This window comes from Amblyomma maculatum, chromosome 6 (assembly GCF_055883805.1).
Source record: "Amblyomma maculatum isolate TAMU_Amacu chromosome 6, ASM5588380v1, whole genome shotgun sequence".
Classification (NCBI taxonomy): domain Eukaryota; kingdom Metazoa; phylum Arthropoda; class Arachnida; order Ixodida; family Ixodidae; genus Amblyomma; species Amblyomma maculatum.
Window position 1 is genome coordinate 55,127,145 of NC_139349.1, and position 18,930 is coordinate 55,146,074.

At 46.5% G+C, this 18,930-nt stretch overlaps 1 protein-coding gene across 1 annotated transcript; it reads left to right on the forward strand.

Annotated features, from left to right (window-relative positions):
- Positions 1-3,068: 3,068 nt before the first annotated feature.
- On the forward strand, positions 3,069-18,300 carry LOC146185779 (leucine-rich melanocyte differentiation-associated protein-like). Its single transcript, XM_084606704.1, has 3 exons — positions 3,069-3,604; positions 10,836-11,096; positions 17,924-18,300. The coding sequence occupies exons 1-3, from the start codon at positions 3,396-3,398 to the stop codon at positions 18,087-18,089; spliced, it is 636 nt and encodes a 211-aa protein (XP_084462830.1). The 5' UTR covers positions 3,069-3,395; the 3' UTR covers positions 18,090-18,300.
- Positions 18,301-18,930: the final 630 nt, after the last annotated feature.

Sequence of the window (18,930 nt, forward strand, 5' to 3'; positions counted from 1 at the left end):
CGACTGCATAACATCAGTCAAGAGAGGAAAGCCAGCGGGTGGTGAGCAGGGTGGCGACGAGTCTACGATGAAGAGCAGGGTTTGAACACTGACTGGCGTGTCCCCCCTGCGAAACGATGAGATGGCTGCATGGTCGACAAGAGACAGAAGTCCGCGCAGCCGCCGCGGCGTTCCGAGAAGCGAGAAGGGCCTGTCTTTATATTTCTTTAGACCAACAGGAATACGCCAGTCGGAGGTAGCGCACAACCAAAAGCCAAATAAGTAAAAAAAAAAAAAAGACTTTCGCGAAAGCAAGAATCGTTTTTTTTTTTCCTTTTTTTTTTCTTAGGGGTAGGAGAACAGGGGTGGGGGGGGGGGGGGGGGGGGGGGGGGGGTTACAATCGGCCGTACCGCAGAAAAGCGGCTGGTTGTGAGTAAACGGATGCACAAACGCGAGAGGGGGCACTGGTAAGTGACCACACAAAACGAAAATAGGAAAGGAGGAAAAATAGGGGTGTGCAAGTGTACTGGAAAACTAAAGAGAAGAGGAGACGCAGATCTTCACTCGCGCATTCACACGCTCGAGCACCGCGCACGCATCTCGCTCTCTCGCCCACAGTGCCACTGTCCTTGTAACTCTCAACCCCGTTGACAGAAACGCACTTAAAAATACCTAAAGCTCACAAACTCACAGAAGGAACCCCAAAACAGAGGCTGAGGCGCGCGTATATGCAGTGGCTTACTTTCCAAGAAATGCCGAGGGGTTCCCGAGTCCGCGCTTCGTTCGCTAGTTGAGATCGGACACCGGTTGCGGAGCCGAAAGAACACAAGCTGCAGCTTACGAACAAAAGGCGCGCCCGCCACTTTGGCTACAAGCTGTAAAACGGAGGGGAGGCCCTCGATAAACAAACAGGTAAATGAAAAAGGCACTAGCTCACATAGGGCAGGAGAAAGGAATGACTGCAGGCAGTCGTCAGTCGCCTGTTTGTTTCAAGTTTATATCATACATACATACAAAAAAAAATAATACAGTAAGAGTTGTACAGAAGGAGGTCCCGTAGTACAAGACTGTCGGGGGGACCTCCCAGAACAAAGCAAGTGAGGTAGAAATGTACAAAAAAAAAAAAAAAAGGGAAGCAGTGTAACAAGTAATTAGTATAAAAGTACAACCTACAAAACAACGTTTAGAATATACACCAATAAAAATAAAGAAGATAAATATACAGATGATCAACTTCATTGCATAGAACAAACAAAATAGCACATTCAATTGTGAACTATAAAGGTTCTTCAATGATTTTTCGAGAAGGGCACATAAAGTTCAGCTTTTTATTTGAGGGTTAGTTTAATGTCTAGTGACAGAAATAATAATAATAATAATAATAATAATAATAATAATAATAATAATAATAATAATAATAATAATAATAATAATAATAATAATAATAATAATAATAATAATAATAATAATAATAATGATGAAAGAGTGGATTGCACAGATACAACCAGTCCTATTGCTGTCTTTCGCGTTAACTCGTACAATATACAATAGCAAAAGCAGATTTTATTTACTAATTCGTGGGGCGACTTATCGTCAAGCCATTCATCTCTCGTTTCTTCTGCAATCTTGTTCTTTCCATATGCCTCTGTGAGACCTCCTCTCTCGGGCCGTCCTCTCCAAGCAATTCCTTGGTTGCTAGATCTTGCGCTTCCCTCTTTTCTACTATTCTAGTTTTTCTAATTTTTTTTTCCCCAGAAGTCGGCACACCCACTTAGGTCTGGAAAGCCTTCGAGTTTGCGCAGGCTTTCTTTACTTCCCAAACTCGCTCGGAAAGGTGGCGGGATCTTGTTTCATTTTCTTTCGAGTTTGCAAGCGCCGTCCGACCCCACTTGTTTGCCGCGCTGCACTTTACGCCCCCTCCCCCCCCCTTTTTTTTTCGTGTCGAACACAAACGCACAGACGCAAACAGTTCGTTACGTGCGCGTTGGTAGAGCCAAAAGAGTGTACACGACAGGTATTATTAAAGGTGTTTTCCTGGCTATTTTATCTTTGTGGGAAACAATAATTTCGACCTCACAAACCGACCTCACTAAGTTACGACCTCACTCAACCTCAAACTCACGCATGAGGTTGAGGTTTCATTTGCTGACCTCACTCAAAAATATTTCAGGTGTGGCCGACCTCACCTCAACCTCACCTCACTGCGTGAGGTTGAGGTCATTTTGAGGTTGAGGTTGACCTCATGAGGTCGAAACCTCATGAGGTTCCCCACCTCTGACCGTCTTTGCCAAAAGTAACCAGGCTGCATGTTTTGCTTCTCGCTTGCATTCTAAAGCCAACATGACTTCCCAGAGGATCACAACTTGTTAATAAGTGAGGGCAGGAGCTCTCCTTTACTTTGCACAGATTCACAGCTTCAGAAGTGGTACGAATTTTCCACTACCTGACCTAGAAGCGAAACCAGCAGCCTGGTTACTTTTGGCAAAGACGGTACATACGAGTCTCCAATAAAGTCTTTTACCCAATAAAGCCTTTTACTACTACTATGAGTCTCTGGTCATTTCTGACGATTGCGGTTACTGTCGAAGCTTGAAGTCCTATCTTTATTAGTTCTCACTTTACAGTCATTTACAGTCACGTTGTGTATAATACACTTCGTTGCTGCTATCCTCCTATGCGTGCACTGCATAAAAAAAAAAAACAGCATATCTAATCCCTTAATAAGACTAGAACTTGGAGCAGCATTGTGTCATCGACCCAGATAAGGCGCTTGCTGGAAAAGGGGAGAGATTATAGGAAATCGCGTGTTATGTATCTAGTATCAATGAGTGAGCGGTCCATGTCAAACGCGGCTGGACACGAAGGGACATGCAGATAAGGTTCATGTCCGGGCGTTCGTAACGTTTCTGCAGAGCAGGGTCAAGAGGAAGCCCAAAGACCGATATTTTTTCGGGGCTCCCTTGCGTAGCATTAGTAGAAATCCAGCAAAACCACTCGATGCGGGTTGACTGATAACGGGATGCCAGGAGCCAGCTTTTTCTTATCTGACCGAAGCTCGCATGTAATCTATTCTCTTATCTCGGTCCAAAACACACCGTGTGGGCACGGTCGCCGAGCTTGCAACGCCCGTCTCTTTCATCATCCGCTTCGAGCTGATGGCTGAATCGTCGGGGTTAGCGTAACAAACAAAAAGAAACCAGGACGCCTAACGCTGGCTTCGCTTCGGCTGCGACGCGGCTGCCTGTCCTATCAACGACCTCTCTGTGGATTCATTCTTATCCCTGGAGCAGAGCGGATGCCTCGACAGTCGTAACTGACGCACAGTTTCGCGGCTTAGTACGGGAAACCGGCAAACTTCGTTCTCGGACTACTGAGGTTGCTGCGAAATTGAGGCAGGGTCAGTCGAAGCAAAGCCATGCGTGCAGCTCAGTCATCGCCAAGGCTAGTGCAGAGGCGGTGCGGCCGGACGACGCCGCCTGAACCGGGTGCGGTGGTTGGACTGCACGCGCAGAAGAGAAAGCAGCTCAGCCTGGCCTACGAGGAGTTGACGACAGTTCCGTACAGCCTCATAGAAAAGTACACCGCCGACGTGGAAGTGCTAGACCTGAGCCACAACAGACTCGCGTAAGTGTGTGCGTGCATCCGTTCCTTGCTTCGTGTCGTGTTTGCACCTTGCCAATCATTGCCGCAATCGTTTCGCGGAAGCCATGGGAGCTTGCAATAGCTGGCGTGTATACTAAAATAACCTTGGCCCGTATTTCGCAAGGATTGATTTTCCGGGTAATTATTTTGACCCTTCATCATTGGCATCTGCGACTGTTACATCAGTGTTGACTACCACTGGCGTAACACTGCCGTAACAGCGATTAGTTCGCAGGCTTTTGCATAGCAGGGAGGGGGAGCAATGCAACATACATAGGCAAGATAATAGTATGGAAACAGAATTGCGGCCTAAAATCTGTTTTGTTATCTACTTAAAATGCTTGTCCCATGTGAAAGGAGAGTGAACATGTTGCAAACATGCATGTGACTCACGTCGTGTCCAGGCGAATAGTATTGATATCATTTAACCATATCCTTGAATGCGACAGTTCAGCGCTTTTGGATTTCGTCTGCTGATCCCAAGGTCGCGGTTTATATCCAGGCCACGGCAGACCTGCACGATCTCTGTGCGCGTTAAAGAACGCCGGGTGGCTTAAATGAACTACAGCCCTCCTGCACCAAGGCGTCCCTCGAAACCATGGTGCGTCGCTTTGGAACGTTGCATCGTACAGTTTGTCTCTATTCACCGCTTCGCTATGGATGTTAACGGCTTATACAGCAGTGCCACGAGTGGCCAAAGTTTGAGAGCGCTGCCAAATTGAAAGAATACGTTTAGTGATCGTCTGGTGCCAGGGGCCACCAAAGGGTCATGGGAGCATGTGTGTTCATGACACCCATGGGCCGCCTAGGAGTACATTCATGACGTGGCCATCTCTCTAATGCACTCACTATTGAGTAAAAAAAAAAAACGCAACTGCAGACGCCTGATTAATTAAGTGGCACTCGCCATGAGCCTGGAGCATCAATGTAGGTCGAAACATCAATTTCAATTTTTATTTCCACCAAAAAATCAGTGCCAAGTACCATGCCTAATATGGTTTGGTTTGGTTTGGTTTGTGAGGTTTAACGTACCAAAGCAACTCAGGCTAAGACGCTGTAGTGGAGGACTCCAGAAATTTCGACCCCCTGGGGTTCTTTAACGTGCACTGACATCGCACAGCACACGGGCGCCTTGCTTTTCGCCTCCATCGAAAAGCGAATATGCTGTCGATGACCTGCACGTGTGTTCCCCGCGCTGTTATGCAGAACATAAATGAAGCCTAGGACCTTGAGGAGCACTAAAATGGCGTGTGGCAGGGCACGGGTTTCTCGTCAACAACGTGGCGTTGCATACATCACCTGCCTCAAAGCCTTTCCGAGGGAACTTTGTCTGCTATCAACGGCTCGCGAAACAATGGAGAGATAGCCATCGCCGCATGCGATACTTATGTAAAGAAACGGAGCGACGGTGAGAAGCATTTAGTTAAGTCTAGAGCATACAAGAGGCGATCATTGCGAACACTTTCACGACCGGCAGGCCCGCTGTCATACCTGCCACGTGCCATGACTAACGATACTTTAATGGGCACTCTGGCGCTCATAATGGTGGGCATTGATGAGGGGGCTGAACCTGGTAGTTAACTCGCTTCTGGTGCCCACTCACTCCGGCCTCCTCGTCGACAGGTTATATGCGTTGCCTGGGCTGCAACAGTAACAGGCCTGCTATATGTTTACTAAGATTACGAAGTCACGCGGTTGCACATGACTCCATGTGCGCAAAGCCTAGACTTACCCCTATCCGGTGGGCTGGTGGCCGTCCTATTTGCTTTTGTTGAACGTTCGTTTTGTTCGTGGTGCACAGTGACGAGCGTATGAGAAAGATTGGAGAGGAGAATGGATTGCGAATAAAAGCAAAACTGTTTGCTAGCGTAGGCAACGCGTTTTTCTGTTGCCGTGTGTTTAGGAGTGAGGTTTTGGTTTAAATCGAAAATAAACGTTAAAAATATGCCGAAGTTCATTTTTTTGAAATTCGTTTTAAGTTCAGTGACTTTTAGATGCGCACACAGCTTTCTGATTATCAAGAGTTAGAAACGACAACAAGAGATAATAAACTGTGGAAGCCATAATCGTGGCAAACGAACTGAATTGTATTTTACGACACAATTCCACGCACCCCCACTTGCGTGGCTTGTTTTTAGGCTCCAGTTCTGTGCAACTCGGACATATTTTCGCGTGTGTCAGCATGAGAGCGAAGATTGTGCACCTGCCGACGTGGGTTCATGGAACGTGAATTGGTGTGTTGTGGTGAGCGGAGTGTTACGTAAACTATACACATATATACGCCAGTCTGCTACAAAGGCTTAGATGCAATTAATTTTTTTTAATATTATTGAGTTTCATAAACTTACGACTGTGGGAATTTTAGTTTTTAAAATAGCCATTATTTATCTCCATGTATTTATTGTTAGTTTTATTTCTCTTGTCTCCTGCCTGCCAGCCGAATTTTCTTGCCCCTTAACTGTCACCACTTTATTCTACCGCTGGAAATGCCGACCACAACTTTTTTTTTTTTCGTTTATTTTTCACGAACAAACACTTCTGCATTTCAAACTCGCTTGTTACGTATTCACGTGTCTTATGGCTAGGGCCTCTATGTTGACTGCCACGCCATCCAATGCAGTCACGCTGTAGAGTTATTTCCCAGTCGAAAAAAAAAAAAACTACAGAACTGTGTCAAAAATACGACAAAATATCCTGTAGTTTTGTCGTAAACATCAGATTTTTCTGTAGCTCTGTAGTTTTTCTGTAGTATATTTCTGTTGTCTGTAGTTCTGTAGCACTTTTCTGTTGTAACTACAGAAATTTCTGATGTTATTACAGAATGTTCTGTTGTCACAACAGGTTTCCCGTCAAAAACAGCACACAAATTCTGTCGTAACATCAGAAAATTTTCCGTAGTTTTTCCCGATTGGGTTGCACAAAAGAAACCAACCTTTCCTGCTGGAAGAAAGTTATCTCAGCCTCTTGGTGTTGTAACAGGTGCTTCACAGGGATCGCTGAAAGCGAAATGCGTATCTTGAAGGTGTCTTCTCGTTTGCCATCTGCAAGGAATAAAGAAACAAACAAACTGTGGGTTACACAAGAGAAGTAAATGTATATATCATCGAGAGTCTCTTGCCAGAGTTCCGACTGATAAGGTAAAGCAATCCCCCCCTTCCCTCACCAGGGAAAAAAAACACACACACACACACAGAAGGAAGTAGGTGCAACGATGAGATAGCAGCACCGAGTCAGGTCAATGTGGGCGACGCTTATGGCACGGCGCATGAAGCAGTTTGTCGAGGGCACATAGTTGCACGGAGATTGCTCAGAACTGTCACAATTCAGCGTGTGTGGAAGAGTCTGTGGGGCGAGCTGTCAGCTCTGAACCTCGGCATAGCTATGCATCCGTCGCCTTTGCATGCCGGCTATGTTCGCGGCAATCTGAGCAGCCGGAAATCGGCTCTTCATGCACTACCATCATTGTTTTTTTTTACTGTTTGCTCTTTAATGAAGAGCAAGCAAACTGCGGTTAATTTCTGTCTGTTGTTCATAGAGCGCTGGACCAATGAAGAAGCGTGGGAGGGACGAATGATTTTCGCCCCGCTGCGGTGACGCAGTGGTTAGTGCGCTCGACTGCGGTAGCCAAGGGTGCGGGATAACACTCCGGCCGCGGCGGCCACTTTTCGATGGAGCCGAAAAGCAATACGCCCGTGTGCTGTACGATGTCAGTGCGCTTTTAAAGAACACCCGGTGGTCGAAATTTCCGCAGCCCTCCACTACGGTGTCTCTCGTAGCCTGATTAGCTTTAGGACATTAAACCTTATAAACCAGATGGCTTTTCGAAGTCTCCAGCAAATCGCACTCAACTTGCCAATCAGGGTAACCATGCATGCTTCGCTATAAACAGCCCTTAAATTCCTTACATCGTTCTGTCGACGGGCACATGATTGCAGCTGGAAGGAAAATATTTAGACTTCTGCAAGGATTTTTTCTTTGCACATAGCAGTATCCTAAGCTATTGAAAAACGCGTTCAACCGTTTACGTAAACAGCAAATTTCGGTACAAGCGCCATCTCTCCGCTAAGTTGTCAAACAACGCCGGCATGTTCCAACTGGACCGACGTATATGATGTTGCTCGTGTTTAGACCATTTTACCGAAATCAAAGAAAGGAAGGGAGGGGAAAGAAGGCGCGGGGGGGGGGGGGGGGGGGGGGGGGGGGGGGGCGATACTATCTAAACGCATTCATTGCGCCGGCCCACTGTTGCCAGCTGCGACAGGACTGTGCATTAGCGCGCTTTATACATCGCAAATGGGCCTTGCTCCTCAGTTACCGGTTATCAGTGCCGTTCTTGGTATTAACGTCCTCGGGACAGCAATGCGTAATCGCGGAAGGCGCACAACGATAGAGTTAGACTGTGATATATGTTCCTGCTCTGCTGCAATGCTCTCCAGCTAGATTGGTAATGAACGCTATGTGTAAACCAAACAAGCTTCGTACCAAGGACCGATTCTCGAATATGCTATTCCTATTTTACTTCCTCCACAGCCGTAAAAACTGCCACGCACTGCCTACCGCAAGCTGTCTGCGCCACGGATATGGTGGGTACCTTAAATGTGCCAGCCTCAGAAGAACGTGCTTGTTTTCTTAAATAACGAGCCGACTGTCAAATACAATCTTCCTTGAGGATAACTGACTTGTAGCGTGTTGTTGGTAGGAGTGATAACTCCAACGCAGGCAAGTTTCTGCTCGTATCCTACTGCCGCCGGTACGGAGCAGCTCATCGTCTCCGAAGGCGTCGCTGAAATTGATCATATATTTATTTTATGAGACATTGGGATTTTCAGCAAGGAATTTTCATGAGTAAATAACTTACTCAAGCGCAGAGCAATTCCAAAGCGCTGTGCGATGTGCCTTCGATGACAATTTATATAAAGCGACAACCAGAAAGTACGGCAGGACGATGAGCGCTGTTGTCCGCCGCGCTCGTGGCGACTAGAAATCAAGCAGTACATAAAACATTGTGCGCCATCTCTAAACAAAACGAGATGGCGCTGGGATAGCGGTCCATTTTGCCGCACAGCCGGCACGAATAGCGCCAACATCCAATTTTCTTTTTTTTTTTTCTGATCGAATCTGCCAATTACCCAAAACGAATTTGGCATAAAAATACTGACGTCCAATTACCATTTCTGTGCGAAATTACAGCTACAAGGGTTCAGCATTCCAGCTGGGAGAACCATTCCACGGCACGAGTGTAATTGCTCGACACGCGTTAGATATGTACAGGTACGGACGTAAGTTAACGGAGCACGCTTTTCTGTTCCAATTAAAACCACGCCTTGTGCAATGAAGATAAGAAAACAATGTTTATCCAAGTGAAAGGGCACTGGCGTCTACTACCGGTTCACACATACCGCGACTGCCAGTTTCAATTATGCAGCGGGTGAAAATGTTTAGAAGGAAACTGCGTGCTCCGTTTACTTTTGTCCGCACCGGTACAATGTTGCTGCACCGCCGGACGTATATATACTCGGAGGGTGCGCAAAAGTGCCGTCGAAGACCTTTTCACGACCCTTGGAGAAACCAGTTTGACTGGGCTGAGAACCAGGTGTTGGGGGAGAATCCGCAGCTTTTTCCTGTGTTATGACCACAGCCTGCAGTCTCCAATATGGCAGCGCCCTTTGGACAATTTTGAAAAGGTCTCACACTGCTTGTTTTATGTGCCGTTCTTGAAACGCAGTTTAGAGTTCAAAGTACTTTGTTGAAGTGGGATAGCTAGATCGCACTCTTTTCGCACTCTGACGCCGGCGCGCCATAGACGCCTACTTTTCCTCGCTCAACTGGTTTGCAAATCAAGGTCGCCCAGCTCGATTTGTGATAACGGTTGTTAGCGGCGTAACTGCGGTGAATGCTGTCCATGTAACAAGGTGTTACAGGCGCCTGTGCATTGCTTGCAACGAAGCGTGGTTGTCGGGGCCGGTATTGAACCCGGGTCTTTACGCTTAGTTGTTGAGCGCCTACTTCTGAGCCACACACGGGACCGGTCCGCACGATGCTATACATGCTTGACTTCAAATCCTTTGACGGTGCACGAAGGCAGCACAAAATGGAATACAAACAGGCACTGCCGAGGAAAAATTCACGATATGAAGTAAACCGCACTGCACGGTAAATCAATGCAGCGATGAATGAAAAGCCTCTCCGCATGAACTGCATTCCCAATTCGGCAACTGTCCGTATATAGTTCCTTCGCTGTACGCTTGTGTCCATAGTTACAATTACAGGTATATAACTGAAAATACGGCCATCGCGAAAGGCAGAACAGAGGTTCTTCATAGTCGCCCTGGCCGCTGCATGGGACTCTACCGCTACTGCTGCGTTCAACCGCTGCCGCAATGAAAAACGGATGACCCGGTTTACTGCAGCGCTTAACAAACACACAAAAAAAGCATCACGGTGCCGGACAGCGTTAAATTGAAGGGCATCGCACACTAGCCATTGTGCACTGCCGCTACCGCAGCATGCACTCACGCACAGACTTTCCTTGCTTGGCCCCGCCGGGGTGGCGCAGTGGTTACGGCGCTTCGGTTCCCAAGGATGCGGGATCGAATCTTTGCGTCGGCAACCGCTTTTCGATGGAGGCGAAAAGCAAGGCGCCCGTGTGCTGTGCGATGTCAGTGCACGTTAAAGAACCCCAGGTGGTCGAAATTTCCGGAGCCCTCCACTACGGCGTCTCTCATAGCCTGAGTCGCTTTGGGACGTTAAAACCCCACAAACCGAACTTTCCTTGTTTGGTTCAAACGTGACGCCGTCATAAAATTAAGCGAGACGGCCTATAGCCGTCAAATCCATGAATAACCATATGAAGGGCACCAGCTACTGTAAGGCGAGGAACACAAGAGGCGACTGATTACATTGGCCGGTGCTTGTCTTCCAACGCCTCCTCCTTGTGTCTACGCCCGTATGTTTCCTAGTACATTCAATAGGATCTCAGCCAGCACCAACTGCATAGAGCAACAGTTAGTGTCAACGTATCGACTAGACTGTCCACTATACGTGGATGGGCTGGCTGAAGAGAGGTCCTCTCCGCAAATACGATCTCGATTCGAGAGTAAAAAAAAAAAAAAAAAAAAAAAAAAAACTCTCACCGACTCGCTCAGTTACGTTCCACACAGAAACCTCGTGCACTTATCTGATTGCTGTTTTTGCCGTCTTCTATAAATCTCAGAGATGTGCGCTTCCTGTCGCACTTCGAGCGCCTACACACGGTGATCCTGGACCACAACTGCCTGAGCTGCCTGAGCGTGGTGCCGGTGCTGCCCACGCTGCAGGTGCTGTGGCTCAACTACAACCGGCTGCTCAGCCTGACCGTGTTCGTGCCCGGATTGGCCAGGAGTTGCCCGCAGTTGCGCGTGCTCAGCCTCATGGGGAACGAGCTGGCCCCCTCCTTCCTCAACAACGGAACGCCAGAGCAGAACGCAAACTACAGGTGCGCATATCCAAGGGGATGTTAAAAACAATATAGCGTCTGCTCTTAAGGCAAAGTTTAAGTGTACGTCCTCCTCGTTTTATTATTTAAGCTAGCCTCTCAGGAGGAGGATGTGGCAGCAGTTGGGGTGTGATAAACATATCATACACAATAGCCGTTCGCAGGTTTGATGAACAAAATATTTTCAACACGTGTTCTCAAATGAACTGCCTGAAGTCGGAGTGCGCGCTATACAGCTGCAAATTCAGCAGCAAAAAAATCAAAGGCAGTATGAGCACAACTCAGGTGCGTACAGTTACAGCATATTTCTTGCACATACAAGCTATAGTGGTAAACAAGCACACAAAACGTTTCGAGATTTACCAGCATCAGTGTCTGCACCAAAACGAACTAAACGCTACAGCACTAGAAGCACTATCTGAGGACAGGGAGATATTCAATAAGAAAGGGGGCCGTCCACAAGATCGTTGGCTACCTCGCTGCTTACGGGAATAAAAAGTGCCTAAAATATTGGTATCAAATCATTGTTCTGTGGGGTGTCTAGTATGTTCATATCTCTGTGTGGGTCTGATTTTAGAAGGGAACGGCTGCTAAATGGCACCTATTAAAGTATTATTTAAAAATAATAATAAACAGCCCAATGTGTGAGAATTTTGCTACATTGATGATTGTTGGAGGACCGGCTTTCTTAATAGCTCTATAGGTGAGTTCTATGAACTGTATATATTGTAGTAAATCTGAACGCCTGTCGTGAACACTTTCTAAATCAGCTTGATTTTTTTTTTTTCTTCGGGTACAGGAACCGTGAAATACCAGAGTAATAAAAAGCGCGACTGATATGTACGCCAGCAGTTAAGTCACTAAGCGGGCAAACCTAAGGGAGTATGCAGGGAGCAAGAAATGCTTTTAATACATGTTATATATATCTCATCTCGTATGGGAATATTCCGTCCTGAGACTAAACGTTTCAAGCCTCAAGACGGAATCATATGCCCAGATATTTATATGTTCGTATGCCCTGTGCAGTCATGCGTGCAAAAACTTATGCAGGAAAATTTGAAGCTGATGTTATTTTTTGTTTAGCTTTTATTTATTTTTTTTTCTTGCAAGGTTGAGCACCGGCGTTGAAATTTGATGCTTTGAGCTATTTGTGTAAGCACCCATGTGAGCTGGGTCATCCTGGCTATTAAATACCTTATAAAAGGCTCAGTCGTCTTCGAAAATCCAGAGCTTAGCATGAATCATTATTTAGTACTCATAAACAGAACAAAACGAATGGGTTCTACTACAGTAACATGAAGCACGTCTTACAGCACTTCAGTATTCTGAGGACTGTCCGTAGGTGTGTACAGACTGATGCCTGTAACAGGTAATATTTCAGCCAGCGAGTTGGAGACCAAGAACGATAGAAGGAATTCGGAAATGTCTGCGTTTACAGTGGGCCTGTGGTCGAACGACTGAATTATGTTTTGTCGAAACGGTCACGTTTACCACTGGTTGCAGAAAAGCCATAGACTGTTTCTAAGTTCTAACAATTTAGTAACCGTAGAGAAATATTTTCAAAACCATATTTTTTTTTCTCGTTTAGCACACTATTACATTCGACAAAGTGAGTGTTTCACAATAATGTGCTCTAAAATTTGCAAGCTGCCGGAACAAAGGAAATTGGAAGATAGCTAGTTGGATGCATTCGTAATGTTTTCTGATTTAAAAGGAGTCAAGATTGCTTCTAAGCCTTACACGCTTCTTGCAGGTGCACAGCGGCGTAAGCGTCATTACCGTGTGACGCTCTGTGGAGCTGAGATATAAATTCATTACGCACTGCTGTTAGAAGTGAACGAATCTGTACTTACCGACAAGCACATGCGCAGTTTAGTTCGTGCCTACTCATTCCTACTGAGTGTTAATGGTTTGCTAAAGCGTTGCATTTACACCAGGAGATTCTGCAACTAAACTTTTACCCAGCCTGAGCATAGCTCCTGATTTACAGCGCATGAATGTTTTTGGCGCAACTTTTCACTCGGCAGATCTGCTCAGGGTGACTGGCCAGTGGATGCCAAATCCAAGTGCCAATCTGAGTAGTCGCCTCCCTGTCTCGGTGCTTCGCTGATGCCGGAGATGTATAGTTGCCGGGTCCGGAGCTGCTAAGCTTTCTGCTGTCCTCCTTGCCCCTTTCCTTCCTGTCGTTCCATCCTAACAATTTTTCATTCGGCCTCTCAGTACTTCCGGCAGCTTTTCACCGTTGTTCAGGTACCAGCGTCTAACTGCGAACTACTGCGGGATCAGTTTAAGCGATCACTGTGTGGTTTTTATCGACTCCTGTTCGATCAATCAGTCGCCCTCTCTCGTCCCCATATCAAGAGCGTCATCTCACCGTAGCGGAATATCTTACGTATCCGGGCGTCCTGTCAAAGTATTCGCATCCATCTCACTACAGTTTATCAAAAAGAAAAAAAGGAAATAACGGCCGGTTTGTTTGGAAACAACTCGGTCAACGCAGATGCTGAAGTGTCAGCCACTTGCATGTCCGCGTCATTTGCTGAGATAACGTGGACACGCTTTTCGATGAGGCCTAAAGCGACGTACAGGCCGAGAAGAACGTGCTGCCGTGACGCCAAACGCGCGTGTTTCTTTCTCTAGCAAAGTCACGACCGTTTGTGCGCCGAGTCGGTTAACGCCAACTCCGGTTTAGATTTTCGCTCTTTATACTGCAGCCATCCTAGAATGCATTTCTTTAGATAGGTTCTCAAGATATGATTTATGGGCGCAGTGGTTACATTCGAATGACAGTTCGTCCGATAAAGGCATTTTTCAAATAAACAAAGCCTACAACATATCACGTGCCCCTCAGGTTATTTGCAAAGCTGCGCTAAAAAAAAAAAGAAAAAAAAGCTATTTAAATCTGCACGACGAGGAGCGCATGAGCTACCAAGACCCTGCATCAGACTTCGCCATCTTGGAGCGAATGCCTTAGCCGCACTGAACGACCCTGGCATGGTATTTGCGTGAAGGCTGCGCAGATGTGTGGGTCTTCGAGGTAGTCTGTTTTAGACCACTCCTGTGTGGCATGCGAACGCAGAGATGGCTCGATGACGTATGACGTGGTCGAAGTAGGTTAACTGCGCACGCGATTAACGGGTCTCTGTAAACCCTGAGTAATAATCTGCTAATATGAAACCAATGTGAGTGTCAGTGAGCGCCAAAAAGAATGGCCGGGGGTTACCATTCTCATTAACGCTTTTAAAACTAGAGCATTTGCTTTTGCGCTTTATGAATTCGCAATGCCTCGAAGTTTTTTTTCGAGGCACGCTCGTTTTGACGTCGAGGTCATGTCGAGCGAAGGCCACGTCACTGGTGGCGGAGTTGATCAGTACATCCGGGAACGGAGATGACCGCGTCGTCTGTTAGCCGTGTGTTGCTATACAGTCGTCGCATGATATATTCGTTTCCCCACGGCGTTTGAATCGTTGCATAAACAACCACTGGCACTGTGATGCAGAGTACGGGGCATCCAGCAGTAGTTTTATTGGATAAATTACCGCAAGCTATAAAAACGCACTTGAGATTGACTTTACTCGTCCCAGCTCGGCAAGGAATATACGACCTAGAGCGTACTCTGACTTCGCGCTAACAATTAAGTCGCTTGTTATTACTGTTTTATATTACTATACGAAAGCACTTGAACTAATGTCGGACAGTCATCATGAATTTTGTGACGATCGCTACTGTTGGCATTTCGGTGCAGGGCACAAAATATGTTGGTTGATGCGTAAATATTCAATAGTTACTTATTCAGTGCAGCGCTGTGTATTTTTGTGGTGCTTAATTTTTCTTGTCATTTATATGCTATATGCTCGTCTGTGAAGTATTATTGATACTTCGAAAAATCTCCCTAATTTTCCTAAGATACCTTATAAGTGGCACACATGTATGCTCCGTTTGCGCCGCCATCGAAACTTATTGAATGGTGTTCGAACGCATTGAAATTTTTAACCTTGGGCAAACAGATACAGCGGCTATCAATCTAATCTATCTATTATGTGTCTATGTGATGCGTGTCTGGCTTGTGTGTCTGTTTGCCTGTCTACGTTTCTGTCTGTCTATACATGCCTGCATATATCTGCCTTTGTGCGCGTGTCCGTCTGGGTGTATCTGTGTATGTGCATGTGTAAGTCTTGCCCTTGAAAGAAATAAAGCAATTCTAGAGGGCGCTTTCGACCACTAAGGTGCGCTAAAGCGGAAGCCATTATAGCCCGGTGGATCGTAGCCATCCACTACGGCACCTCTAGCTCCCTCTCTTCTTTCACCCCCACTTTCCGTCCTTGCCTTAAGGCGTGGTACATGGGTCCGTGGAGAATTGTGACAAACACTACGTCATTTCTATCATGTAAAGCAATTTCAAATGCCGCCGATGTCTGCTGTACTAACGCCTCCTCCACATCTGGGTCTGCTTCTGTTTGCTGTGTGGTGCGGCGTTTGAGGAAGCGCCAAAAATTAAAGGCGCCGCACGGACACCTGGATCGGACGCCCGGCGGGGTCAGCTTCCTATATGCATGAATCGCCTGGTATACGTTATGGTGACGGTACATGGCGCGCTCCTTGTCGAACACTACCAGCATTCCATTGAACGCATCAAAGTTCACCGGCGTTCTATAATTCGTTTACAGGATATTAAAGGTACAGTATCGATCACTTGGGATCCCGCTATCCTCACGGTATACACAAGGGGGATATATGGATAATGTTTCATTATCCGGGACATGGCGCAGTTGGTAAACCGCTCGGCTGGGGATCCAAGGGATGGAGATTCCCGGTGGAGACAAGGCTATCTCTCTCGAAAGCGTGACACCTGCTGCCGACAGCATCTGCCGACAGCTCCTGCTGACAACAATGAGGAATTAAAGGCTTTCGCTTTAATAAATGTGATCCAAGTAGGGAAGGAGGATAGTGAATGTAAGGAAGGAAAGAAATAAAACGCAGTCGTTTTGTCATTTCTGCGAAAAATGTAAATGTCATTGCACTTCAGTGCCATTTTTAAAGGCGGCTTTATAATACATTTACAAAGAAAAGAGTACTCTAAGGAAAAATGCGCGAGATTGCGGTGCACAGCATAAGGCCCGTTAGCAGCCATTGCCAAAAATAACGTCTTTTTGTTGCACGCTGTTGCCGGGCTGCAGACTAATGCGCGAATAAGACCAGAATGGAGCACACGCTCTCTTGAGGTATTAGGCAAAGTGCGGTGTAATGTCATGTAAAAACCATCGATCCATTTAATGAAAGCCCATGGTCGGAAAGCGCTCGTGCTCCTCTTGGTAGAATGATTAAAAAAGTATTTGACCCTGCCTCGTGCAGACCGAAAACGCATTAGCTACGACGCTATTCATCAAAGCTTCCCTGGCACCATTAAAACAAAATTATCATCGTCGTCTTCTTCGGAAATAAGAACTCACTGATTCATTACAAAATGGATCCTACCTGTTAACAGTTGCCTAGCAACAACCGCGTACACATACTATATGTCGTGGAAGATATATTGACTACGAGGACCATATTTAGCCAGATCTCTCGATAAGTAAATAATGTCACTTTGCAAGTTATATTGCTGCACATACATATAGACGCTGCACTAGCTTGGACGCAGAGCTGACGTTTGTAAAAAAACGTTGATGCTGAATTGAATTTGGTGACAACGAAAATGTCTTAACTTGACCCGATCCTCAAATGCACATTCCGGCTCAACATAGACTGCAACGCACTAACAGCTGCCGGAATTTACCTTTTCTCGTGGGGTATTCATGATGATGACAAATAATGAGGCCGAGCAGTACACAGAGCAGTCAAGAGTGTCCCGGGAGGGGTGAGGAGGAGGGAGGGGTCAGGAAAAGACGTTTCCTTTGCTTAGAGTGCTATGTCATTGCTTCGCGGCCTGCAAAACCTGAATGCTAATTTCTCTTCATCCCGACATGGCCCGAAACCTAAAAATAGTTAAGGCACTTGAATATCTGAAGTTCAGAGCAGCCCTGATCCAAGGGATGCTCATGAAGAGACTTCTGTGCAGGAGTGTCAGAACGCAAGTTAGTTTAGTAAAGCTAACAAAAAAAAAAAAAAAAAAATGTCAGATTAACTTTTTTCGCACAAAACGAACTGTTTGAGACACAAGTTTTGCGCCTTTGTAGTCATTTCAGTTTGTGGCATATAAAAACTTCTGATTGTTAAGCCACAACTCTATCGCGGCATGCCTGCACATAAGGCACCACGTACACATGTATAAATAATCGAAGCTCTTTTTCGCAAAATGCTGTATGCCCAGCCCTCCATTACTCTGTCTTTCGTGTCACTTGGGCACGTTAACTCCAACATAACGTCGACGTTGCGCCGCGTGATGGCAGCTATGGGATCTGCGCGAGCAAAGGTTCTTCCATGGCTTTGCACAGATTCGTGAAAGTGCGAAAAGCAATTTCAGGTACACACTGCAAACGATAGGTGTAAGTGCTGCTGAAATGCACCGAAGGCAGTCGCCCACAATAATCCGTATATGTGCTGTCGAAGCTATCTTCGTCGTGTATTTCTTTCTCTTATTATCTTTCTATTTTTTCAAGCAAACCTGCATCAAATTGATCACCTATCTTCTTGTCTACACATATACAGACCATAATCGCTTTTTTCTTGTTTCATATATGTCAACTGCGTTGTGTGTACGCTGAAGTGAGCCCGCAGTGATACGTGTCGCTAGAGGATGCTTTATGACGTTAAAAGCCATCAGTGGCCGCAGCTTCGCGGGGAGCGCGCGCGGTGACCAATGGAGGCCGGTTGTTCCTTTCTCGCAGGCTGTACGTGATCGCGCATTTTCCCAAGCTTGTGTTCCTGGACGACCGGCCCGTGCTCACGGACGAGCGGCACAAGGCGCACGCCGTGGGGCACCACATCTCGGAGATGCTGCACGCTCACGAGGCCTCACTCACGCGCAACAGCCTCATGGGAGTGGCACGGTGATGGTGCTGAAGCGGTGCACGTGCAGCGCTCTCTCTGGACCATAATTCGAGATGGATTTTCGCGTAGGAACACTATCAACTCGACGCTGGATCCCCGGCACAGGACAAGGCCAGGAAGTTTCTGGCTGCTAACAAAGGCTGGCGTTTGACGAGTTGGTAAAACGATAGCAAGTCGTGCACGTGCAGTCTTCACATTCCTGTTTTTTTTTTTTTCGTTTGTGGCATACTGGGCTGGCGCCCTGGTACGCCAACGTTGTGCAAGTTCTCTCACGATCAACTGTTATTTTAAAATTGCTGTGATGCAGTGAGCGACAGAATTTGGGGCGCACGACTAGACAAGTGCGTGCCTGCCGTGGTTCTGATGGGCACCTTGTCGTTTTCGGGGCACATCAAGAGCTATCCGGAGCCATACGGGATCGTGCGACGGCGACACCACAGACAGTTGTCATCGCGAAAAAATCTTAACTATTCACCGCCAGTGCTGTGCGCGACTTGGACATTGGACCAGGGTGTTTTCTTCAATGTATCCCCTATGTAGAAATTGTACTGATCATAGTTTACATTCTTTACTAATGCTTAAAGAATGTCGACAGCCCGTCGCCACAGCCCACTGACTGTATATTCATGGAACTGATGGATCATCCGTATCTGCATATTGATTGGCTGATTAGGGAAACATACCAACAATGTTAAGTTTCATCCAAGCAGGTCTACCTCATTGGCAAGAAAACATGAGTGGAGGTAGACGGATGGCGTTAGAACACTTAGACATCTCGGCTGAATTCCAGACTTCTGAGACATCATATGACATGGTAAAACTAGTTAACGCGTGTGGGTAAAGA